Source organism: Capra hircus, chromosome 26 (assembly GCF_001704415.2).
Source record: "Capra hircus breed San Clemente chromosome 26, ASM170441v1, whole genome shotgun sequence".
NCBI lineage: Eukaryota > Metazoa > Chordata > Mammalia > Artiodactyla > Bovidae > Capra > Capra hircus.
Window position 1 is genome coordinate 38950940 of NC_030833.1, and position 27393 is coordinate 38978332.

The 27393-nt window shown below is 39.8% G+C and overlaps 1 protein-coding gene across 1 annotated transcript in view; it reads left to right on the plus strand.

Moving 5' to 3' along the window:
* The window catches only part of HTR7 (5-hydroxytryptamine receptor 7), a 97408-nt gene extending 78394 nt beyond the window's left edge, over nt 1–19014 (plus strand). Inside the window, exons 2-3 of the mRNA XM_018041723.1 lie at nt 9261–10024; nt 17360–19014. Coding sequence (XP_017897212.1) covers nt 9261–10023 — 763 coding nt within the window. The 3' untranslated portion in view covers nt 10024; nt 17360–19014. The remainder of the gene's footprint in view (nt 1–9260; nt 10025–17359) is intronic.

Below are 27393 nucleotides of genomic sequence, written 5' to 3' on the forward strand. Positions count from 1 at the left end.
TTGGAGGTCAGTAATTTTCAAACTTCTCGAAAGGGAATGGCAATCCACTCCAGTATTCTTGACTGGAGAATTCCATGGACAGAGGAGCCCAGCAGGCTATAGTTCATGGAGTTGCAAAAGAGTCAGACACGACTGAGCAACTAACACACAATTTTCAAACTTCGGGACATGCTTCATTATTGGGTCATGAAATCAATTTAGTACATTAAGACCAGATACAATATCACAGTAATCCAAGTCTATGCCCCAACCAGTAATGCTGAAGAAGGTGAACGGTTCTATGACAAACCAGAGGACCTTTCAGAACTAACACCCCCAAAAGATATCCTTTTCATTATAGGGGACTGGAATGCAAATGTAGGAAGTCAAGAAACACCTGGAGTAACAGGCAAATTTGGCCTTGGAATATGGAATGAAGCAGGGCAAAGACTAATAGTGTTTTGCCAAGAAAATGCACTGGTCATAGCAAACACCCTCTTCCAACAACACAAGAGAAGGCTCTACACATGGGCATCACCAGATGGTCAACACCGAAATCAGATTGATTATATTCTTTGCAGCCAAAGATGGAGAAGCTCTATACAGTCAATAAAAACAAGACCAGGAGCTGACTGTGGCTCAGATCATGAACTCCTTATTGCCAAATTCAGATTGAAATTGAAGAAAGTAGGGAAAACCACTAGACCCTTCAGGTATGACCTAAATCAACTCCCTTATGATTATACAGTGGAAGTGAGAAATAGATTTAAGGGCCTAGACTGATAGATAAGAGTGCCTGATGAACTGTGGATGGAGGTTCGTGACATTGTACAGGAGACAGGGATCAAGACCATCCCCGTGGAAAAGAAATGCAAAAAGCAAAATGGCTGTCTGAGGAGACCTTAAATAGCTGTGAAAAGAAGAGAAGCAAAAAGCAAAGGAGAAAAGGAAAGATACAAGCATCTGAATGCAGAGTTCCAAAGAATAGCAAGAAGAGATAAGAAAGCCTTCCTCAGTGATCAATGCAAAGAAATAGAGGAAAACAACAGAATGGGAAAGACTAGAGATCTCTTCAAGAAAATTAGAGATACCAAGGGAACATTTCATGCAAAGATGGGCACAATAAAGGACAGAAATGATATGGACCTAACAGAAGCAGAAGATATTAGGAAGAAGTGGCAAGAATACACAGAAGAACTATACAAAAAGATCTTCACAACCCAGATAATCACGATGGTGTGATCACTCACCTAGAGCCAGACATCCTGGAATGTGAAGTCAAGTGGGCCTTAGAAAGTATCACTACAAACAAAGCTAGTGGAGGTGATGGAATTTCAGTGGAGCTATTTCAAATCCTGAAAGATGATGCTGTGAAAGTGCTACATTCAATATGCCAGCAAATTTGGAAAACTCAGCAGTGGCCACAGGACTGGACAAGGTCAGTTTTCATTCCAATCCCAAAGAAAGGCAGTGCCAAAGAATGCTCAAACTACTGCACAATTGCACTCATCTCACATGCTAGTAAATTAATGCTCGAAATTCTCCAAGCCAGGCTTCAGCAATACGTGAACTGTGAACTTCCAGATGTTCAAGCTGGTTTTAGAAAAGGCAGAGGAACCAGAGATCAAATTGCCAACATCCGCTGGATCATGGAAAAAGCAAGAGAGTTCCAGAAAAACATCTATTTCTGCTTTATAGACTATGCCAAAGCCTTTGACTGTGTGGATCACAATAAACTGTGGAAAATTCTGAAAGAGATGGGCATACCAGACCACCTGACCTGCCTCTTGAGAAATCTGTATACAGGTCAGGAAGCAACAGTTAGAATTGGACATGGAACAATAGACTGGTTCCAAATAGGAAAAGGAGTACGTCAAGGAGTATGCATATTGTCACCCCGCTTAGTTAACTTATATGCAGAGTACATCATGACAAACGCTGGGCTGAGGGAAGCACAAGCTGGAATCAAGATTGCTGGGAGAAATATCAATCACCTCAGATATGCAGATGATACCACCCTTATGGCAGAAAGTAAAGAGGAACTAAAAAGCCTCTTGATGAAAGTGAAAGTGGAGAGTGAAAAAGCTGGCTTAAAGCTCAACATTCAGAAAACGAAGATCATGGCATCTGGTCCCATGACTTCATGGGAAGTAGATGGGGGAAACAGTGGAAACAGTGTCAGACTTTATTTTCTTGGGTTCCAAAATCACTGCAGATGGTGACTGCAGCCATGAAATTAAAAAACACTTACTCCTTGGAAGGAAAGTCATGACCAACCTAGGTTGCATATTCAAAAGCAGAGACATTACTTTGTCAACAAAGGTCTGTCTAGTCAAGGCTATGGTTTTTCCAGTGGTCATGTATGGATGTGAGAGCTGGACTGTGAAGAAAGCTGAGCACCGAAGAATTGATGGTTTTGAACTGTGGTGTTGGAGAAGACTCTTGAAGGTCCCCTGGACTGCAAGGAGATCCAACCAGTCCATTCTGAAGGAGATCAGCCCTGGGATTTCTTTGGAAGGAATGATGCTGAAGCTGAAACTGCAGTACTTTGGCCACCTCATGCGAAGAGTTGACTCATTGGAAAAGACTCTGATACTTGGAGGGATTGGGGGCAGGAGGAGAAGGGGACAACCAAGGATGAGATGGCTGGATGGCATCACTGACTCGATGGCCGTGAGTCTGAGTGAACTCCGGGAGTTGGTGATGGACAGGGAGGCCTGGAGTTCTGTGATTCATGGGGTGCAAAGAGCCGGACACAACTGAGCGACTGAACTGAACTGAACTGAAGACCGGATATAAAATATCTGAAATTGGATAGCATACAGTAGAAGAGATTGATTTGCAAGGTGTAATGGTAAGTATGGTATAGTCAGACTTTTGTTTGAATTTCATATATATAAATATATGCATCTGTATCTACATAGCTTCATAGATGTACATACATGTGTGTGTGTTTTAAATTTGCATAAATAAATATTGGGTTGGCCCAAAAGTTTTTAATGTTTCTTCGTGAATGTTAAGAAAAAAATTCAAATGAACTTTTTGGCCAACTCAGTATATTTATTTGTACTGAGTGGTGGTGGAAAATGTATTTCTTATTGTAAAAAAATATTTATTTTTAATTCATGTCAGAAAGATTTTACAGAACTCTGCTGTGTATTATACATTAAAAAAATCTACAACTTTATTAAGACATAAAAACCGTTCTTATCTTATTTTCATTTAGGACAGTTCTGAAAGAACTAATGGCTGAGATACTGGAAATGTGATTCATGATGATTTTGTTAGACCTGAGGGGATGCATACCATTAAGATGAGATATAAAGTAACAAAAAAGCCCTTCATGCCATAAGTGTAAAGTCTTTGTGACTGAATGAGGGACAATGACTCTAAAAGTACATGGGATAAGAACAAGAAACATCAGTCCCAAATAAAGTGCCCAGGGTCTCCAGACCTTGAAAGGGAGTCTTTGGGTGGTGGCCTGGGAGTCTGTGTTTCAACAGCTTCTTGGTGATTCTGATAATCTGATAATTCAGGGAATCATTGATGTAGGCTGGAGATTGCCATGAATTTCACTTACGGTAAGGTAGGAGGTCTCACAGAAGAGGTCTTCTAAATGTACGGACCTTTTTAAAGCCTAACATTAAAAAAAAAAAAAAAAAAAACCAATGTATTTCAGAGTAATTCTACCCAGTTTCCTTACCCCATAAATGATTATTCTATATTAACAAAACTCAGGAGAAGCCATTTAATTAAAGAGCCATTATCTATAATTTCTATACAGTTTGAATGGAAGACAGGCAGCAGAGTTAATTTGCATTCTAATCCCTCTCCATGTATATAATAATTCTCTAATCCTCTTTTTCTCTAAACCCCATTTTAATGGAACCCCTAATGTGAATTGCATACATTTCTCAATTATATAATACTTTGCTGCCTTTGTCTTTAAGATTTACTGTACTTCCACATTTGTATGCATTTAAAAATAAAATTCTGAAGGCTTTATAAGCACCTGCTTTCTAATTAACAGTGAACATAAAATGTTAGTTTGACAAATGTTAGCCACGCATATAAGGGAATATTTAGAATCAATCTAGGCTGCTCCCCCACCAATGGTAAGATTTGTATTATACGAGATTGTGGGGATCAATTTATAATTTGGACAAACACTTTCCTGAATACCAGTATTACTTTATATAGTAATTATAGGATTTTAAATGCCAGTAAGTTCTGTGTTCTTTGTGTGAACTTATGAATGTAATAAAACACTTTTGAAAAGCTAATCAAACAAAACTATCTAAGATTTAATTGTCAGACTTTTAAACCAGATTATCTCTGTTGCCAAAATCACTTATGTGACTTAGGAATCATAGAATCCTCTTAAATCTTTTATTTTGTTCTTAGAATTAAAATGACTTAAAAAATTATATAAAGTTAAAACTTAGGCATAGAAAACAAAGAGAAAAAAATTTTAAACCTCCAAAACTCAGTTCAAATTCTTGCTACTATCTTGGTAGATATTTTTCTAGACATCTCAGTATATACACATGCACACCCACTCATGAAAACACCTAGTTTTATGTAAACAGATTAATACAACATATGATATTCTATTATTTGTCTTTTAGGGCTAGTCATAATTTTCTAACCACTTCTGGTTGGGTTTTTAAATATTTAATAAATAGATATGTACCTCATAATTTTTAATGGTAACATGATATATATACATACACATTTTGTGTGTCTGTACCTACACACACAAGAATATCTATTGATAGATATTTAGATTGCATCTTTTTTCTCCTCTCTTTCTTATATGTTTAGTTAATATCCTTGCACAGTAATCATTTTGCATCTGTACAATTATATTTGTAAGTCAGATTCCCAGAAGTCTTGATTGCTAAGCTAAAAGACAAATGCTGATGTATATTAATTACCACACTGCCCTCCCAACTTTTTATCTCAGTTGAAACTCCCACTGGCAAAAAGATAGCGCACTTGTTTTTTACATTTTCCCAATATTGGGTTTTGTCTTTCTTAAAAATTGACATATGATTCCAAATTCTAATATTATTTTAGAATTTGCATACCTTTAATTATTAATGAAGTCATACATATTTCCAAGTGCTTATAGAATATTCTTTTTTGTTTTATTGCTTCACTATTTTTATCAAGATGGTTGTATTTTTCTTACCGATCTGTAAGAGATCTGTGAATATTGATATATTGTTCTTTGGACCGTAAGTTTGTCATTTGACTTTTAATTCTGTGCATAGTGATTTTTGAATTAAATAAAATGTTTCTTATTTATTTGTATTTTTGTGTAAAATTTTTGTCAAAAGTTTATCAATAGTTTCAAGCTTATATATCATTTTATAATATCAAGCTTTTGTATCCAAAGGTTAATAATGACCTCTGGCAGGATTTGCAGAAATATCTGTATTTCCTCATAGCAGTCTTAGGGTTTAATTTTTTTACATGATAATCTTTAATCCAATGGGATTTATTTTTGAATAAGAAGAAAGATAATTCAGATTTATTTTTTACCTCAATTGCTAGCCAGTTGTCAGACTTCATGAATATTTAATCTTATACTCTGATTTAAAATGACTTATTTTCTGATATTAAATTCTCTTATACTTTTGAATATGCTTCTGGGGCTCTATCTTGTTCTATTTATTTATTTACTTCTGAATAGTTATTATTGTTTTTATGTCTGTGGATTTATGCTATTTTTTATAAACATCTCTTCATTTTTCATTGTTTCCGGATTTTGTCTACTTTTGTATATTTACTTGATGAACTTGAATCATTTGGTCAAGCTAACGAAAGATTTGCTAGGGTTTTCAACTAGACTTGTATGCTATTTTTACATTCATTGAAGGGACGGTGGCACTTTTATAGTACCGTATTTTTAAATCTTTTTTTTTCTCATGGATTCAGGCATTCTCTTAGGTCTCTCAGTAGCATTTCATGTTTTCTTTTCTATGGGCCCTGATCATTTAAAAAGATTTTTCTGGACATTTTAATTTTTTGATTGTTGTTAATGAAATTATTTTCTTCCATGAAAATTTCTGATTGTTAATCCTTTTTTAGAAAGCTATTGGCTTTTGTTTATTTATTTCCAGACACTTTAATGAGCACTCGTATTTTTTTTCCTAATCATCTTTTGGTTGATTTTAGCTTTCAGAAGTCTTCGATGGTACCCAGGAGACGAAAGAAGAAAATGTAATCCCCCTATTGTAGAACATTACTTGAGGTGATTATAGAATAGAGCCTAAAATAGGCAAGTTTATGGAATATAATTTGTATATCCAGGAAGGACTGAGTCCTCATCACTGAAATGTAATATAAGTCAGACTAAATATATTAGAATGAGTAAGTATGCTGTTATTATGAGATTATTTAATATTCTGAGATGTCCTTTGATACTCAATTAATTAACCTCTCAGGATTAATCTTTGTGGATTTGATATTACTTAACGTAAGAGAGAAGCTAGATTTAATTAAGCCTTAAGGTATAAGTTCCTTTTTAAGTACTGGAAATGTGAAGGATGGAAGGGAAAACTGAACTGACTTCCTCAAGAATTAGAGTTCACCAGGTTGTGAGTTCCAGGCTTGCTAATTTTTTATATGATCCCACAAATACAGTATACTTTCTCATCTTGTCATGAGTAATCCTCCTTCCTCCTTCCAGCACTTAACTGCTCTAACTACCCACCATCCCAACCTCCAGTAAGATGGTCTGACAGTGCCATCTGGTGGCCACCTAAGAACCTATATGAACTAATCTCTCTTTGGACCTGCAGCCTGGGTTGATACAATAATCCTGGAAGCCAGTTCCAGGCTTGGGAAAAAGCATTTTATGCCTGTGGCTACAGTCAAAGGGAGATGATCAAAGTCCAAGTCCTAGCAAAGGCTGCCTAGGGAAGCTTGGAAAGAGCCCAGGCTCCATCCACAGGAGTTGATAGAGGGCAAAAACTAGGTCCAAAAAGAGAGGTCTGCAAAAGAGTTTTAGCGGGAAAAACTTGGAGAGAGCCCCTGAACCAAAGCAAAGACAGAGAGAGGTGTTTTTTTTTTTTTTTTTTTTTTTTTTTTTCAGTGAAACCTCTGCATTCAGCCTTAGGGCACAGATGAGCTTGATTGTAAGCTTCCGGTTAATTCTAACATCTTTCTTCAGGGGTTTCCTTATGTACCTTTTTCTTTTTTTTTTTTTTTAATAAACTTTTTCCCCATAGCTTAAAACTCAGATAATTTCAGACATTTCCACATAAGTTTAAAGCTGCTGCTGCTGCTAAGTCGCTTCAGTCATGTCCGACTCTGTGTGACCCCATAGACAGCAGCCCACCAGGCTCCCCCGTCCCTGGGATTCTCCAGGCAAGAACACTGGAGTGGGTTGCCATTTCCTTCTCCAATGCATGAAAGTGAAAAGTGAAAGTGAAGTCGCTCAGTCGTGTCCGACTCTTAGCGACCCCGTGGACTGCAGCCCACCAGGCTCCTCCATCCATGAGATTTTCCAGACAAGAGTACTGGAGTGGGGTGCCATTGCCTTCTCCAGACTAAAGCTACTTCACACTAACCTTCTCTTGATCTTCCTCCTTTCCTCCTCCTTTCTCTTTTCCCTCCCTTTTCAGCTCTTACTCTTGTGTTCTCAGGAAAACCCCCTTCCTTCTCATCCTTCATTCTATCTGGGAGCCAAAATATAATCCTAGTTACAGCTGAAAACCCTAGAGATTGTGCTTGTGGGCCAGCTTTATTGTGGACAAAGGAAGGCAGAAGTGAGGATGAAGAAGGTACCGCTGACACCTGCATGCTTGGGAGGAGGGGTCAGGGGTCACTTTAATATAACCACAAGCTCAGTTGTCCTGTTCACCCCGGCAGGATTTCCCCATGTGCCTGCCTTCAAGGTTTGTGTCTCTTTCATCAGTTTCATAGTTCCAGCATTTAAAATGGTACCTGGCATATAGAAGGAACTCTGTTGATATTTGTTAAAGGAATGAATGAATCTTGTCACTGAATAAGCAAATCTGGCTGCTGCTGCTTTTTTTTTTCTATAGGTCAATTTTTGCCTTACTGTAAGTATTGCATTGATGCTAATTGTCATTATGAAAGTGACTTTTGTGAGATAATTCAAGCATAACGTGTGAGGGTATTTCTAGCACAAAAATAATTATGTATTAAACTCCAACCCGTCAAGTGACAGACTTTCAGAAAACAACATGTCGGTAAGTTGGTCATTCTCTGTACCTTTCCTTTTGATGTTTCAAGGATATGTCATATATATATATAAATGAAAAAACCGACTGAATGGCCAGGTTTTACCTATCTTGGCTTCTCAAGTGCTCTTTGAATCCCTTCTCAAATAGAAGCTAAGACCATTAAATATAGAGAAGAAAACAGATTTGGAAAGCTGAAAACTACCAAGCATTTGGCAGAACATCTTGCTGACTATGTTTTCACTGTTTGCTGAGTCTCTCTTGCATTATAAATCCTTGATAACAGACACAGAGAAATATTTATTCTCTGTATAGAACTAAGCACAGAGGATATGTTGGGTTCGTCTAATATTTTTTAGAATTATGCTCTTCCTTGTGATCCTCCTTGGAATTGGAAAGACAAGGCAGGCTGTTTTTATTTTCTAATGATTGCTTCTAGGACATTACTCTTGTGTGAGAATTTTCTGGGGATAAAAAAAAAAATGATCACTTGCTACTTTCCATTCCAAAACCCTAGGATTTCCTAAATATCTCACAGATGTCTGTGATCTTAGAGAATTGCTTTCATTTCAGTGCAAAGGGGAAGTGAAAATGAATTCAGAACTGGCCTGAATTCAGACGGCGGAGATCAGTGGGTGAATCCTCTCTGAGTGTGGTAGACCTTGGCTAGCCCATGAGGGTGTATCACAACATCCCACCAGGCTTGACATTTTGTTCCTGACTGATTTCAGGGGCAGCAGTCATGGGGTGAAGGCAGATGTTGAGTCTTTGGTTCCTTGACCACACAGACTGCGAGAGGCTGCAAGGTATGAAAAGAGCATGGCCCAGCATTATAGGCAGAGGGCTCAGGCTGAGTGCTGGCAGTGCCTTTGGCTGGCTATGTGACCTGGAATAAAATGCACAGCCTCTCAGAGCCTTAGTTTACCTTTCTGTGAAATGGGAAGACAGATGCCTGCCTAGAAGGGTCTGTCAGGAAGGGAGCTACTAGGTTCATAGCCTAGTGGTGCTCCCCAGTTGATCAGTTGTGATCATGGCAGTCATGTTCTCTTCCCACTTCTCTCCCAGGTACCTTGGTATCACGAGGCCGCTGACTTACCCTGTGAGGCAGAATGGGAAGTGCATGGCCAAGATGATCCTCTCCGTCTGGCTTCTGTCCGCCTCCATCACTTTACCGCCGCTCTTTGGCTGGGCTCAGAACGTCAATGACGGCAAGGTGTGCTTGATCAGCCAGGACTTTGGCTACACGATTTACTCCACCGCAGTGGCATTTTATATCCCCATGTCCGTCATGCTTTTCATGTACTACCAGATTTACAAAGCCGCCAGGAAGAGCGCCGCCAAACACAAGTTCCCTGGCTTCCCCCGGCCAGAGGAGCCCGACAGCGTCATCTCCCTCAATGGCATGGTGAAGCTCCAGAAGGAGGTAGAGGAGTGTGCGAACCTTTCGAGACTCCTCAAACACGAAAGGAAAAACATCTCCATCTTTAAGAGGGAGCAGAAAGCAGCCACCACCCTGGGCATCATCGTCGGGGCCTTCACCGTGTGCTGGCTGCCGTTTTTCCTCCTCTCGACCGCCAGGCCCTTCATCTGCGGCATCGCCTGCAGCTGCATCCCGCTGTGGGTGGAGAGGACATGTCTGTGGCTGGGCTATGCAAACTCTCTCATCAACCCCTTTATATATGCCTTCTTCAACCGGGACCTGAGGACCACCTACCGCAGCCTGCTCCAGTGCCAGTACCGGAACATCAACCGGAAACTCTCGGCCGCAGGCATGCACGAGGCCCTGAAGCTCGCCGAGAGGCCGGAGAGGCCTGAGCTCGTGCCGTAAGGTCCTTTATCACTGTTTCCTTCTATTCCCCCACCCCTTTCATGGACCTCCTTTCTGAAGCACATGGCAGAAAGCTTCCAGAACCAGTAGCAAGCTTATTTTCTCCCAAGTGTCTCAGATCTGAGTCCAGAATACTGTACTCTAGTTTTCCACCCCATAGAGTTCCAAAAGCCAAAGATAGGTATTCAGTTGAATTGGAAGAAGAGAGTGATTTGGTGATGAATCGCAGCTGATGCCATGGCTGACAAGGAAGGTGATGTGTTTTCTCCTTTCTCTGAAAATAACATTCATCTTAGGTCCTTATAGCTCTAATTCTTGTAACATTACCATTTTAGTTGCTATTACTCTTACATCTAGTAAAGAGAAAAGAAGTCGTCTGAGGCAGTAGGGAGTGGTTAGTGTGGGGAAATGCCAGGGTGGAGCAAAGCCTTGATAGGTACAGAGTTTTCAGAAAGTGCTACCCAGCTGTAGGAGTTGGGAACTGATAAGAGAGTTGTTGAGTTTGTCTAGGAAGCGATTAGTGACTTTTCAAGAAGCAATTATAATAGGACGTTGGAGTCTGGAAAAGGACCGCAAAGAGCCTATGGTGATAAGGAAATATAACACACATGTGGATTAATTTGGTATTGTGAAGAAGGAAGGAGACATCATAGCAAAGTCATCAGGTCCAATGAAGATTTTGTTTTAAATTTGAGGTAGAGGAGACATTTTCATACTTGACAAGTGAGGGGAAATAAGCTAGATTGAGGAAATAGAAGGTGCTGCTTAGAGAATAGATCAGTGTTGAATGTGAGACAAGAGGTGTCCCTCTTCACTGAACCTTGTTCTTTGGAATTGGCCGGAGAACCCTGGACCACTGTAGCTGAGAAGGACCTTCCCAGTCATCGTGTCCAGTCCCTTCCTTTGACAGAAGACATAACTGGGTCATGGCGAGTGAGCTATCATGCAGTGATTAGTGGTGCCTCTGGGTCTAGATCCCACATCATGTGAATCTTACCTCCAGATGCTGTCCGTATACTAGACTGCTTTTATGTGTAATCAAGGTGGCCAAGGAGACTTCTGCGCTCTCAGCTATCTCGGGGGAATAGGGTCCCAAAGTGCCCTCATGGGTTATGGCAGACTCCAGAGCTCCCAACTAGGATACACACCAAACGACTCTGAAAACCTCGAGGAACTCAGCTTGTTCTCTAACTCATCACCAGGATGAAGGAGGCAGAAACATCTCCCTAATATGGATAAGGGAAACCAGAGATCATCATTTCCTGTCCTAGGAACTCAAAGTTGTAAGACTACAGATATGCTAATTCTTGAGCTGTGAAATAGCTTCACAGGTATTTATTTTTACTTCTATTCTATACCCTGTTTTGTACATAAGAACTTGTTCATAATAAAAAATTAGATTTTTTTTTTTGAAAGAATACAAGGACTTCCCTGATGGTCCAGTGGTTAAGACTCTGAACTTCCGTTGGCGGGGACACAAGTTTGATTCCTGGTTGGGGAAATTCCCCATGTTGCATCAAAAAATAAATAAAATTTCATTATAAAAGAATACAGTCTTGGTTTCAGAATATATGCAATGAGCGACCTATATTGCCAAGGATCTTTCCAGGTTTAGAAGATTCTTACTGAATCAACCACTAGTGTTTATCCACCAGGTCCAGGTTCTAAATTCCTTCAGGAAAAGAGCCATGTCTTAGCCAAATTTCTGTTTGTAGAACCCAGTACAGTGCCTGACACTTAATAGATAATCCAAGTAATAATTTCTAGTAATTGTTGAATACCTACCAGATGCTATCATGGTGTTTATCATTCTACCTGTGAACTAGTTGCTTCTGGCACCCCCAGTTTTCAGAAGAATAACAGGCTTGGGACATAAAGTAACGGCCTAAGATTACATAGTCCCGAGTGGTAGATATGGTATGAATCAGCCCAGTGCATGTGCTCTTAACTGTTGTGTAGCACTACCTGTCAGATGACTTCAGTCTATAGTAGCAATGAGCTTGTGGATGTTTTGAGCTGGGGATTTTAACCATTAGTTCACTAAGAAGATGTTTAGAAAAACCCATTAATAGGAGTAAGTTAAGTTTACTAGACTTACTGCAGTTTGAGAGGACACCTCCTTGACAGAGTCTTGGTCATTTCTCTGATGAGGAAATAAACAAATGTTGTTGATAGAGTTTGGGAGCTTGGGCTGGGTAGTGCTAGGGCAGAAAAGTGAGGACTGGGCAGAGTTTATGATAACTTTGCATTGGTGGGTATAGCTGAATGAGGACCTTGAAACCACTTTTCATGAGCAAACTGTCAGTCTTGAGGAGTAAGCTAGTTCAGTTGGTGTGCAGTCTTATCTTTTAGAAGCAACTATTTCCTGAAACAAGTACTGGGTTCTTTTGCCTGGCTCCAGAATTGTTCAGCACAGGAGCAGGAAAGCATGTTGGTTTCAGTTCCCAGGAGTAACATGCTGAAAGAGGTGTTTGAAGAAAGTCTCTCTGGCAGCAGTGATAAGGGCAGATAAAATAAGAAGACTGATGGCAGGGGGTCCAGTTAAGCAGCCAGTGCAGAAACTAGGAAAGAACCACTGAGGTGCTGAACTAGAAAACACCACTGTGTTAGTTTCCCTTATACACAGTCAAAGAACTCGGGGATAATTTTATCGATTACTTTAGCTAATAATTCACACATAATTCAAAAAATGCTAATTTTTCAAACATCGTACAAATAGGTTTTCCAGTTTAAAATAATAGTTACCCACATTTATTGGTGAGTCACTCTTCAGATATTCTTCTAAGCACTCCATGTGAATTATGTGATTTAAATTCTTGAAACCTTATGGGAGGTTGGTTTCCTTTATCTTCATTCTGTTGGGGAGGTCAAATAATTTTTCAGAGTCTTACATGGGGAGCTGAATTTGAGCTCCGGACACCTGTGTTCAAATGTATTTTTAACTTCCATGCCACTATGACTTTTATAAAAGTATTTTAGCTAACATAACATCAAAAGATATTTGCCTCTGCATCTTTAGCTAGTGTGGAGTCTTAGGTATTAGTTTTCCTGTTAATCTAAGACAAGGATCAGCCAACTTTCACTGTGAAGGGCCAGATGGTAAATATTTTAAGTTTTCCTAGCCATATGGTCTCCACTGAAAATACTTATTTCTGTCGTTGTAGTGAGCAACAAGTCCTAGACACAAGTGACCAGATGAATATGGTGGTATACAAATAAAACTTTATTTGCAAAAACAGGTGGCAATCTGGATTTGGCCTACAAGTCATAGTTTGCTCTTCCCTGGTCTCAGAAAATGATTGTGTCCTCATTACATCCCTTTCTGTTTAAATGTTTAATTATTGATTTTTATTTAGAATTATGGAATGTTAAAATCATTTGGGATGATGGATCTAAGTATTCATTAACTCTAGGAGATTTCTAATTAGTTGCAATAGCTGCTATTGAAAAAATTCTATGGCAGGCAGTTTTCTTTTCAGTTCCAATGTGGGAGGACTCATTTTTAAATTCTTGTTTATAACTGTGTCAAGCATGAAGGAGGATACAGAAAACATACGATGTCTTTCTTGCCATAGTGAATGTATTTCTATTGCACAGACTATACGTAAACACACACACAAGCTCATTTACTCTTTTTGTATTGCGAGCACAAGGAAATTGGAGACAGGAAAAGCTATAAGATTCAAAGGAGAGGAAAATAGCTCAGTGATATCCTTACCTCTGACCAGGGAATACTTCCTAAATGGGCTCAAATATGACTATCAGGGTCAAAGCATTTACGACTACGGGAGACTAGAGATGCATTCCTCATGAAGGGGGCATTTCCTATAGAGGTGTCGATGTGAGACTTTATGCAAGGGACAGGCTGACTGAAGCATTGCTGTAGGGGAGATTTAGAGATCATAATGGAAAGATCAAATAAATTAAATTAAATCATTAAGTTCCATTCCAGTCCCAGAAATTTTAGGGATTTTTTGTGTAGGCAAATGGTTCTCAACCAGGGTTAATTTGCACTCCAGGGACATTTGACAATGTCTGAAGATGTTTCTGGTTGTCTCAGATTGGGAAGGGGAAGACCTCCTAGCATCTGGTGGGTAGAGGCTGAGGATGCTGCTAAACATCCTGTCTTACTCAGGCAGCCCCCACAGCAAATAATTACCCAGCCCAAAATGTCCATAATGCTAAGGTTCAAAAATCCTCCTGTGGGCAGAAGGAAGCCATTGACCAAATCTCTGCAAGTACGGAAAACGAAGTCACCAAAACCATGAGACTGATTTGGTGGTATCATGTGGAATGAATTAGAAGGTAGAGGTTGGAATTAAGGCATCTCTTCATTGGCTTGTTTTCTCCAGAAATATTTGAGAGCCTGTTGTGTACAAGGCATGGCACCAGGCATGGCAATGATAGAAGGACAACCAAGTGGCAGCCCTTGCCTCTGGAAGCTCACAGATCCAGTGGGCTGGGGTGGCTGGTAAATGACTAGCAACCAGAACCCCCGCTGTGGTCCATGCTCTGCACAGCTGCATTCAAGTAAACACCAGCTGGATAACCCAAGTCAATCCTAACTCTGCTCGAGTCTCTGGAGTAATGATCTAGCATTCAGTCCATAGCTCACAGCAAATCTTACAAGCCTTTGTTCCCCCTCCCTGTCTTTCTAGCACACACATTTCTTGGCCAACCTAGAGACTCTGGGCTGCTCCTTCCAATCTCTCCAGGCCTCTTTCCATCCCACCTCCTCTGGCTGCTTAGATTCTAGTCTCTTTTACTTTTGCCCCAACTCCATCTTCTTGGCTTTATTTTTTCCTCCTATATAATAGTTTTCCTCCTTTCCTGTATAAACAATCTACTAGCTTGTGTATTGCTGCTTCCAAATATTTCCCCATTTTTTTGATCTGCATAATGAGAGGCTCAGGAGTCTGGCAGGCACTCGGGAGTCTTCCTTGGCTAGGGAGTGAATAGAGGGAAAAGGCTATAAATACTTCACTGGTAATTATAATGTACTACCCTAAATTATAGTCTTTGTCACCTTTTCACAAGTATTCAAATACGGATAATATAAAACCAAATGTGATAATGTGATAGAAGCAGGGACTTTTTTTTTTTTAATTTGATGACTTTATTTATGGATTTGCTTTGAATTGCCAAAAAGCTAAATGGCTTTTAAGTGTCACATTTGGATGACTTTTGTTCTTCAACACCATTACTGTGAACAATATTGAACAGCAATTTCTAAAATACTTCCGTGTAAAAAAATGTCATGATATTGTTTTCAAGAAGCTCTGCCTTCCCTTCTCCCTTCTTCCCAGCAAAGAGACTCTTACAGTCCCTGCCCATTGCAGTTGTAGCGGAGGCCTCTTGAGTTCTTGTCCTGAATGCTGCTCCATGGTGAGTACTGAAGCTTAGGAATTCAGAGTGAATCTGCCTTGTCTTTATGGGCAAGGGATCACTTACGAGTGATTAAAAAAATAAAAAGATGAAATGGGTCCTGTTGAAAATTGCAAAGATACATCACGGCTCTTGAAACCCTGGATGTCTGTGGTAGGATGTTGTCTTAAAGACAAAGCCAAACAAAAAGTTGGTGGTTTCATTAATTTTCTTTCCCCTGAGTAGTATTTTCCTCATCATTGGAGCTGAAATTCAGCTCTTTATTTTTATTAAATCATCAATTAGTACTAATAATAACTTGTTCACTTCCTGCTTTGTATTTGCCTACATTTTAACTTTGTAGCGTCTCTTTAAGGTAAGAAAGGGAGGCAATTGACCTCACTTGCTTCTTTCTAATATTTTTGTTTGTTTTCTTAGTAGACAGTTAAATACACACAGCACAAGATAAAATCAAGCAGTATAAACATGTCTACAAGAAAAATAAGCCTCAGGGGGATGTCTTAGAAAGAAAATATCCATGATGAAGGAAATATCATCATGAAGGAGATGATCTTTGGGGTGGGTCTTGAATAAAGAGTAGGATTAAGGGATGGCAGAGGTGGAGGTGGGTTGGGGGCTACTCCAAGAAGAGGGGACAGTATGGACAGAGGGACTTAGAAGTGGACAGAGACACAATAAGACCCTTGGCTGTGTCTTCAGTAGGACCTGGAAGCTGGGTAGATTGGGGTCAATTTGGAGGGCATGTGGGCAAAATGGGTGGGGAGAGAAATGAAGGTTTTTGAGCTGGAGTGAGAAAAGATCTACTGGATAAATAGGAGTTCACAGTAGGAGAAGGGAAACAGGTAGGAGACCAACGTAAAAGTGATGAGGCCTGCCCGAGGAAGGTGGGCATCCAGACTAGGAAAGAGACCCAGGATGTCTGGACATTTGGAAACTAACAGGTACGTTGTGAGAAAAGGGGAGCTTCAGAGATGGTGCTGGAGCCTGAGGGATTCAGTAAAGCTCATGAGCCGCTGTGAGCCTCAGAGGAACTGCAGTCTCCTCTGTGGGGAGAAGAGGCAGAGGCCCTGGGACAAGAGTAAGTGTAGAGCCCCGGGGGAGGGGGGCACAGCCTCTTCTCAGTGCCTTTTCCTAGCTACCCAGCAGCCTGGATCCGTGGGTCAAAGCCAGAGCATGGTGCTTCCCCTCAGGCACCGTGGTGGGGGTGAGGAACAAATTGAGAGTTGGTGTCTTATGGAGAAACTGATCCTGTCACCAGGGAGACTCCTCAAGTCTTGACAGCCACATGGGGAGGTACTTTCAATGGGATGGGGAGGCAGAGGCCCCAAACCCTCTTAGACCCAGCTCTCAAGCACAGAGATGTAGTTTGGTAAGCTGAGAGGTCCTGTGAAGGTACTGAGTTAGAGGCGTTTAGAGGGATTTGGCTCTGCACTAAGGAGAAAGGGACTTTTCTGCAGCTGTTGGCCAAGACGTCTCCTGACTCATGCCATTTCTGTGAATCTGGGAGGAAGGAAGCTAGGAAGGAGGGGCTTCTGAGTCTCTGCACAGATGGTTTACTGTAATGCACCCTTCTAAGTTTGAAGAGGAGGACACTTCCCATTGTAGATATTGTTATTCTTTTCAGGCACAGCAAGTGCAGTAGTATTTTGAAAGGATTATTGAGAATAGAGCCATTTGGGGCTATATTATAAAAGTGAACTTCTAAATGGGTTATCTGGAGCTGATTTGCAAATATATTAAGGCCTCTGCAACTTGTAGATGTTACGAAATATACGACAAGAGTCATAGCAATTTTTCTTCCCCCTTAGATGCTCATATCCCCTTAGAAACCACAAATAATTCAAATTATCAAATGCTGTAAGAATTAAATCCACCCACCACAAAACTCACAATTACAGTTCTGCTAAATCATTTTCTTGCATCCTCTTTCTCTCTCTCTCTCTCTCTGTAGACAAAACTCTGACTACTGTAGAAAAAAAAGTCATGATTCATGATCAAAAGCAGAATAATGGAGATGAAATAAACAAGGCAAGACAGAGGTGGAAACAGAATGCAATCATTTGCCGAGACTTCGGAATGGAATGCGGCGTCTGTCCTTTCTTGGGATGGCTAAGACATGACCAGCAGAGTATGTCCACTGTTGAGAGTATGTCGTGAGAGGGATGGTGGCCTCTCCTTGTTTTCTGTGGATCCGTGCTACTGTATGCACGTGAAAATGGCCTGATCGGCTCAGCTGTAAGTGCACACACAGAACTGAGTTCCAGAAAGAACACAGTTTCTGGTGCTTTGCTTCTGTTCAAGTCTGTGCAAGTGAAGAAGTTCCCGTGCACATTTCCCATGCTTTTGAGTCTAGGCCTTGTGGTGAATATTCAGGAATCATTCATGAGACAGATGTATTTTGCTGTGGGACAGAGGGTGTTTTCCTCAGCCCACTGCGGTAAGCCTACTGATGAATACATTGCATGTCCACATTAGAAAACAGAACCCAGTCATCAGCTACTACAAATGATCTCCCAGAGCAGTGTCCGTTCAAAGCTTCTGTCAAACAGTTTGGCTTTTTTGCAGGGTCCTTGTGATGTCCCCACCAGCCTCCTTTCTTTTTTAACTCGCTTCTCGTTCTGGAGTAACTCAGGAACAGAGCTCAGGATGGAGAGAACTTTAAAACCTGAATAAAGCTTTTTTTTTTTTTTTTTTCTTTTTAAATCACGCTCACTCTTCTCCTGGGGGCTTCTGAGAGGGGAGGGGCATTCCTGCTGTGAGGAGTTTTCCCTGGATGGAGAGCGAGGGCTGCCTTCCTGCCCTGGACATGAACATGATGGTTGGCACAGAACTTGTGACTGTCCTTTACACCTGGGTGCTGTGGGCCTGCGGGCTGGCTCCTAATTCTGAGGTTTGGGGGGGAAAGGATGGTAACAATGGGGTTTCCACGCCAGGCTGTGATGCTTTTGGAGATGGAGCGTCCTCGTGCTAATTCTCATTGAGCAGCGTTGTATGTGTGCCCCAGCGGTCACCTGGGGCAGTGCTGGGAAGCCTCTGTAGTGCCATTCTGTTCCTTCTAGAGGGTTGGTATTTGTGTTCTCTGTATCTGAAATCACATGTGTGCCTGGTCAATTCTGTTCTTCTCCCCTGTCCCTCCCTAAAGTGGTAGATATTCAGGGCAGGTCAGGACATGGAAAAGTTCCCTTTGTACTTGGTATTTTTTTTTTAATGGTTCTATGTAATAATGAGTTAGGGAGACAGAAAATAGATCAGAGAAGAGTACCTCTAAGGGGACAAAATGAATGGAAACCTTCATTTGACAAGAGAGAATGGAAAGAGAATATTGTTTCCCTGTAATACGTGTAGCTGTTTTCTCACAGGATAATGTGGAATTCCAGCACGGATGGCAGATTTCTCCCAACTTTCACTGACTTCGCTTCTTATCACACACAAGGAAAGGTCTGCCTCTCTGAAAGCGGAGGTGGGCACTGTCCTTTCTGATAAAGCTTGTACCAATTCCTGAACCGCGGATTTGCTGAAGTAACTGTATATACTTATATCCATAATTTAAATGATTCGTTCTGGTCAGGTAAATGTTGTTAAATTTGAAAGTGTTTTATTACATTACATCAAATAAAGTTTATTTGTAGCTGTAATAAAGCAACTTAAATAATGACTTTTAATTGATGGTCTGATGTTACAAATGTCACTCTGCATAGACTAACAGAATGGCAAACTTTATATATTTGCTGCAGTCCTCACAGGTAGCTAAGAGAGTTCTGTAATTGATTGCATCCATTTTGTAACTTTTTAAAAATAGTGACTGTTCATTCCTTGATTTGATTAATAAGCATTTGTTAGGTTCCTGCTGCGTTCAGCACTGTGGACACTGAGGGAACCGGGATGGTAAAGCAAGTCCTCACTTTTGAGGAATTTACATCAGAAGGGACACTTTTCTCAGCCTGTCACCATACAGTATAGTAAGCGCAGTAGAGATTTTTAAGGAGTGACATGTTTCTTCCCTGTAGTTTAAGGCAGGGCCTTATGGTTAATTGGATTGATTCAGGTTTTCATATGTGTTTTTTTTTTTTATTAGGACCTTAGTTATTAAAGTTGGTTCTTTATCCTGCCTGACTTGAACCCCTTGACCCTTGAACTCTCTGCCTCATTCTGGTTACAGTGGCTGGTCACTGGATACTGTACTTTCCATGCCTAGCAGCCAAAGGGAAAGAAAAAGTAGAAACTGGGAGAGAATGAGAAAAAATGTCAAACAATTTATACTATTTCACCTATGATGTAATTTGTACCAAAGGTACAGCTTTTAACTAAGAATTGGGAAAATCACTTAAAAATTTTATATGTATTTTTGGACTATTCAGCAACAGTGACCATTATAACTAATCTATCTTCTGACTCTAGGTTATCAGTTATTTTCTGGTAAGACCGAATATTGGGAAATGATACTTGAGAAGTAGCGTACTTGTGAGAGCTAACTTAGTGACTATTGCCTTAGTGTTTAATTTTATTTTGTAAATATTAAACAGGAGGCATTCATAGAACCTAGGTTTTCTGGAAACTGTTTCATAAATTCTTAAAGCATTTACTGTGGTATCATGTGCCTGAGATGCCTGTAAATATTTTTGATCATATTTTCATGTAATTTTATTAGATTCATCGATTATAGACATTACCTCAGCAAGACAAATAGAAAGTTCAGGCAATTTTTCAAATAGTTTATGCTATTGTGGTAATAATAGGTTTTCCTGGTGGCTCAGTGGTAAAGAATCTGCCTACCAACGTAACAGACGCAAGTTCAATCTCTGCGGGAGACTCAGGTTTGATCCCTGGTTGGGAACATCCTCTGGAAAAGGGAATGGCAACCCACTCCGGTATTCTTGCCTGGAGAATGTCATGGACGGAGAACTACAGAGAACCACAGCGGGCTACAGACCATGGGGTCGCAAGAGAGTCTGACATTGCCATTTTTAAGTTGGGTTGCTGAATAAAATAAGATTTTACACATTAAAAAAAAAAAAAAAGAGTCTGACATGACTTAGTGACTGAACAACAATAACAACAAATATAATAATGTCTGAATGGCATCTGGGGATGATGAGAATTTTCCTTTCAGTGTTTCCGTGGTCCTGTGAGTTCTCAACTCAATGGATAGAAATGTTTACAAATCTATTGATTTTTTAAAAAACGGTCTATGCTCCTCCCTATCTGAGTTTCTTCACACGTGTTTTCCTCCTCTGCCTGGAATTTTTTCTTTCTCTTCTCAATTATTGATTTTATGTATGTTTTCTCATTGTTTAGTAATTCTTCAAGGGCATGAACTGTGCCTTTTTTTTTTTTTTAACCAATATTCTCAGCACCAAGCACCATACTTGGAACTTGTATAGAAGGCAAAAAATATTTCTTTCTTAAATTGAAGTGTAGTTGATTTATAATTTTATGTTAGTTTCACATTTACAATAATGTGATTCAGTTATATATATATTTTCAATGTATTTCCATTATAACTTATGATATAAGATATTAAATATTCCTTATAAAATACAGTAAATCGTTGTTGCTTATTTATCTTATATATAGTGGTATTTATCTGTTTATCTCATACTCCTCTAATTTATTCATCTCCCCTGTCCCTTTCCCTTTTGATAACCGTAAATTTCTTTTCTATGTCTGAGTCTGTTTTTTTTTTAATTTTAATTTTTACTTTTTTTTTACTTTACAATACTGTATTGGTTTTGCCATACATTGACATGAATCCACCATGGGTGTACATGCGATCTATAAATGGATTCATTTGTAATATTTCTTAGATTAACATGTAAGTGGTATCATATAAAATTTGTCTTTCTTTGATTTATTTCACTTGGTATGATACTCTCTCAGTTCACCCAGGTTACTGCAAATTTTTTTTATGGCTGAGTGATAATGTAGTGTGTGTGTATTAAGTTGGTACAAAAGTAATTGCAGTTTCAGACCATGAATTTTAAATTATTATAACTAGGCTCAGTCACCTCTTTATTAATCAAAACAGGAACCATTACAATCAACATATTTTTGCTGACAAGAAATAAGTTTGTTTATTCCTGTAATGTAAAAATCCATGCTTTGTGATTTCATGAACTCTTGGAAAGCATTTTCTGTCTCCTGCTGGTTGTGGATGCATTTTCCCTGCAAACAGTTGTGAGATGCTTGAAGGAGTTGTAGTCGGTTGGTGAGAGGTCAGGTGAGTATGGTGGATGAGGAAAAACTTTGTAGCCCAGTTCATTCAACTTTTGAAGCATTGGTTGTGTGATGTGCAATTGGGCATTGTTGTGGAGAAGAACTGAGCCCTTTCTGTTGACCAATGCTGGCTGCAGGCTTTGCAGTTTTCAGTGCATCTCACTGATTTGCTGAGCATACTTCTCAGATGAAATGGTTTTGCTGGGATTCAGAAAGGTGTAGTGGATAAGACTGGCAGCAGACAACCAAACAGTGACTATGAGCTATTTTTTGGTGCAAGTTTGGCTTTGGGAAGCACTTTGGAGCTTCTTCTCAGTCTTACCACTGAGCTGGTCATGGCTGGTTGTCATATAAAATTGACTTTTTGTTGCATGTCACAATCCTATTGAGAAATGGTTCGTTGTTGTGGCACAGAATAAAAGAATATGGTATTTCAAAACAACAATTTTTAAAAATTTCCTGTCATCTCATGAGACACCTGCTTAATCGAGCTTTGTTACCTTTCCAATTTGCTTCAAATGCTGAATGACTGTAGAATGGTCAATGTTGAGTTCTTTGGCAACTTCTTGTGTAGTTGTAAGAGGATCAGCTTTGATGATTGCTCTCAGTTGGTCTTTGTCAGCTTCTGATGGCTGACCGCTATGCTCCACATCTTCAAGGCTCTTGTCTCCTTTACAAAACTTCTTAAACTACTACTGCACTGTCATTCATTAGCAGTTCCTGGGCCAAATGCATTGTTGATGCTGCAAGTTGTCTCTGCTGTTTTACGACCCGTTTTGAACTGAAATTAAAAAATCACTCGAATTTGCTCTTTGTTTAATATCATTTCTATAGTCTAAGATAAATATAAAATGAACAGCAAGTAATTAGTCATTAGCAAAAAAACAAAGTGAGAAATGCTCATGAAAATAATGTATAACATAATGACATTTATTTAAGAATGTATTCCAATATCAAACAGCAAAGTTCAACAATGTACAACCAGTTACTTTGGCACCAAGCTAATGTGTGGGTGTGTATGTGTGTGTGTTTGTGTATCAAATCTTTATCCATTAATCTGTTGATGGATGCAAGTTCCATGCTTTGGCTATTATAAACAGCACTGCAGTGAACACTGGCTGCATGTTTCCTTATTGCTGGGTCATATAATAGAGCTTTTTAAAGTTCTTTGAGGAATCTCCATACTGCTCTCCACAGAGGCTGTACCAATTTACATTCCCACCAACAGTGTAGGAATTCCCTTTTCTCTATACTCTCTCTAGCATTTGTTATTTGTACACTTTTTGATGATGGCCATTCTGACTGGTGTGAGATGATGCTTCATTGTGGTTTTGCTTTGCATTTCTCTGATAATTAGCAATGTTTCGCATCTTTGGGTTTTCCTGGTGGCTCAGGTGGTAAAGAATCTGCCTGCAATGCAAGAGACTCGGGTTCAATCCCTAGGTTGGAAAGATCCCTTGGAGAAGGGAATAGCTACCTATTCCAGTATTCTTGCCTGGGAAGTTCCATGGACAGGGGCGCCTGGAGGGCTACAGTTGATGGGGTTGTAAAGAGCCAGACATGACTGAGCGACTGACATGTACACACACACAGCATCTTTTCATGTGCTTTAAGTCATGGTCATCTGCGTATCTTTGTTGGAGAAATGTCTCTTTAGGTTTGTCGCCTATTTTTTGATTGGGTTGTTTGTTTGTTTGCTTGTTTTAAATTGTTTAAGTTGTTAGTATGTTTTGGAAATTAACCCCTTGTGAGTTCACATCATTTGCAAATATCTTCTCCCACTCTGCAGGTTGTTTTTTTCTTTTCGTTGATGGTTTCCTTTGCTTTGCAAAAGCTTTCAAGTGTGATTAGGCCCTGTTTATTTACTTTTGTTTTTATTTATTTTGCCTTGGGAGACTAAGAAAATATTGCATTGATTTATATACAAGAATGTTTTCCCTATGTTCTCTTTTAGGAGTTTTATGGTGTCATGTATTATTTTGTGTAGTGTGAGGGTGTGTTCTAACTTCATTGATTTACGTGCAGCTGTCCAGCTTTCCCAAACTACTTGCTGAAAAGACAATCTTTCCTCCATTGTATACTCTTGCCTCTAAGATTAATTGGCCATGGGTATATGGATTTGTTTGTGAGTGTATGCTCAGTCATTCAGTCATGTCTGACTGTGATCCCATGGACTGTAGCCAGCCAGGCTCCTCTGTCTATAGAACTTTCCAGGCAAGAAAATTCCACTGGGGGTTGTGATTCCTCCTCTAGGGGATCTTCCTGACCCAGGGATCCACCCGGCGTCTTGCATTTCCTGCTTTGGCAGGCGGATTCTTTACCATAGCGCCACCTGCAAAGCCCATGGGTGTCTTTATGGGCTCTCTGTTCTGCTCCATCTATCTCTATGGTTTTAGTGCCAGGACCACACTTTTTTTTTTGGCTGTGCAGGGTCTTCGTTGCTATGTGGTCTCTTCTCTAGTCTCAGTGGATGGGGGCTTCTCTCTAGTTGTGGTGCATGGGCTTCTTGTTGCAATGGCTTCTTTTGTTGTGAAGCACAAGCTATAGGGCACGTGGGTGTCAGCAGTTTTGGTACATGGACTCCGTAGTTGCCGCTCGCAGATTCTAGAGTGCAGGCTCAATAGTTGTGGCACATGGGCTTAGCTGCTCTGTGGCACATGGGATACTCGCAGATCAGAGACTGAACCTGTGTTTTATGCATCGGCGGGTAGATTCTTTACCACTGAGCCACCAGGGAAGCCCCGATACCACACTGTTTTGATTATTATAACTTTGTAGAATTGTCTGAAGTCTAGGAGGGTTATGCCTCTAGCTTCCCTCCATCCCCCCACAGAATGCTTTGGCAATTCTGAGTCTTTGTGGTTCTGAATCAATTTTAGGGATTATTTGTTCTAGTTTTGTGAAAAGTGTCTTGGGTGACTTGATAGGGATCACATTCGAGTGACAGATTGCTTTGCATAGTATGGTCATTTTAACAATATTAGTTTTTCCAATCCAAGAGAATGGGATATCCTTCCATTTCTTTGAATCATCTTCAATATCCTTGATTAGTGTTTCCTTTTCAATGGAAGAACTTACACTTAATCCTTCTTAAACTATTTCAAAAGACTGAAGTGGAGGAAACACTTCCAAAGTCATTCTAAAAGCCACCATCACCCTGATACCAAAACCATGCAGACAGTACAAAAAAGAAAATTAGAATAGGTTTGGTGAATTTAGATGTAAAAATCCTTAACAAGATTTTAGCAAACTGAATCCAACAATACAGAAAAAGGATCGTATGCCATAATCAAGTTGGATTCATTCCAGGGGTTGCAAGAATGGTTCGGCCTACAAACGGATCAATGTGATACATCCCATTAACAAAAGACAAGACAGAAGCACATGATCATCTCCATAGATACGCAAAAACCATTTGATAAAATTTAACATCTATTCATGACAAAAACGCTCACCAAAGTGGGTATAGAGGGAACATGTCTCAACATAACAAAAGCTATTAATGATAAACTCACAAGCAATGTAATACTCAACAGTGAAAAGCTGAAAGCCTTCCTGCTAAAACCTGGAACAAGACAAGGATGCCCATTCTCACCACTTCTATTCACCGAAGTATTGGAAGTCCTAGTGACAGTAATCAGACAAGAAAAAGAACAGGTATCCGAATTGGAAGGGAAGAGCTACAGCTGTCATTGTGTGCAGATGATAAGATAATCTATGCAGAAAACACTGAAGACTCCAGACAAAAACCATGAGAAATAATAGATGAATTCAGCAAGGTAGTGGGATAAAAGAATAATATAGATAAATCTGTTGTTCTTTTATATACTAATAATGAAGGCAATGGCACCCCACTCCAGTACTCTTGCCTGGAAAATCCCAGGGATGGAGGAGCCTGATAGGCTGCAGTCCATGGGGTGGCGAAGAGTCAGACATAACTGAGCGACTTCACTTTCAATTTTCAGTTTCATGCATTGGAGAAGGAAATGGCAACCCACTCCAATGTTCTTGCCTGGAGAATCCCAGGGACGGTGGAGCTTGGTGGGCTGCCGTCTATGGGGTCGCACAGTGTTGGATATGACTGAAACGACTCAGCAGCAGTTGCAGCAGCAATGAAATATCAGAGAAATTAAAAAAAAAAATCCTGTTTAAAATAACTTCAGAAACAATACCTAGAAGGAAACCTAAAGAAGGAGATTAAATGCCTTTTTGCTGAGAACTTTAAATAAAATACTAATAAATATTCCTTCACAGGGAGGAAGAACTAAAAAAAGAGAAAGGGAAGGATCTAAGGGAAGGGAAGGAGTAAAGACAGTGTTGACTCGGTCCTCTTTAGCTTTCAGGTGAGGAACTCCAGGCGACGTGGTGTGATCGAGTGCCACGTGCAGTGAGCGGGCAGAAAGGGCCTGGAATTAAGGTCTCCTGTGTGCAGCTTAGGGCAGGACCTCCACCACATGGTGCTGCTGCTTTAGCATGAGTTTGTCATATCAAGAGAGTGACCTTTGGTTAATTTTCTGCACTAGTGAAGCAGTGCTATGTATGTGTTAGGGCCCATATGTTGAAACTTGTTTATCTCCAGCTAGCCAGATGGTCCCTAACAGCGTACAGAGAAGCCATTTGGAAACTTTCAGCATCTCAGTGCATTTTGAAAGCACTGGGAGTAATGCGTATCGTGATGTCATTCCTTACTTACTCTAAGGAGTGTAAATCCAGAAAAGCAGGCCTTGTTAGTATTATGTGTGAGGCACGCAGACCTTGGGATTTTGTGTCCAGAGACAGAAGTTTATTTAATTGCGTCTCTCTTTCAACTTGCTTTGTCTACACTTTCTCTGGAGAAGAAAAATAATTTCTTAAACACTTTGCTATTTAAACTCCTGCTGGCTAAATACATTAAAAAAAAAAAAATCCCAAACCCTGCTTATGCAGTGCAAGCAACAGAGATGTGATATGATCATCAATAAAAACATGAAAGCAAAATTTATGATGGGTAATCCAAAACAAATGAGAGAGGCTGATAACTTACCAGAAATATATGTAACAGATGACAGTTATGTTGGGCATTTGGCACTTTACGAAAACCTGAGAAAGAACTGAGACATCTTGTAATTATGGTTTCCTCAACAGACGTATGATATCTTAGATTCTATTCAAACTATATAATTTGTGCTCAGAGATTATGGATCAAAAGGAAGGTAATGGACAAGAAATACTCAGAAGACTTTAAAAAAATGAAAGACTAATCCATGTTTATTCTTCTAAGAAATTCATTCATTCATCCACTCATCAAATAGATATTTATTAATATGTCCAAAGTCTATCTAAACACTAGAACCCAGGGGTAAGACAGAAATGAATCCTGTTCTTTGTGAAGGTAAATGTTTAGCAAGGAAGCTGAATGGTACACAAATGATTGTAATAATAAAATGTGATGTCTATTATAATAAAGCACATGCAGGAAAGTTCAGAAAGAAATGCATACTTCAGTATATTGATATAAATATTTAAACTTCAGTGGGGGAGAGAAGAGTAATTCAGAATAGGAGACAGCAAGAATTATCTAGAATTTATCTTTGATATGTAGTATGTGATATTTTTGGTGCCAATTATATTTCTTAATTACATTTTGATTGGGCTATTATTAAAGTGTTCTTTATTGTCTCGACCCACACAGTCTCACAGTGGGAGAGATGGGGAAGAGCTATGAGGAGAGGAAGCAAAAAGTCAGTTAGATGTAAAAGTTTGTCATGGATAATTGACAAAATAAATAATCTA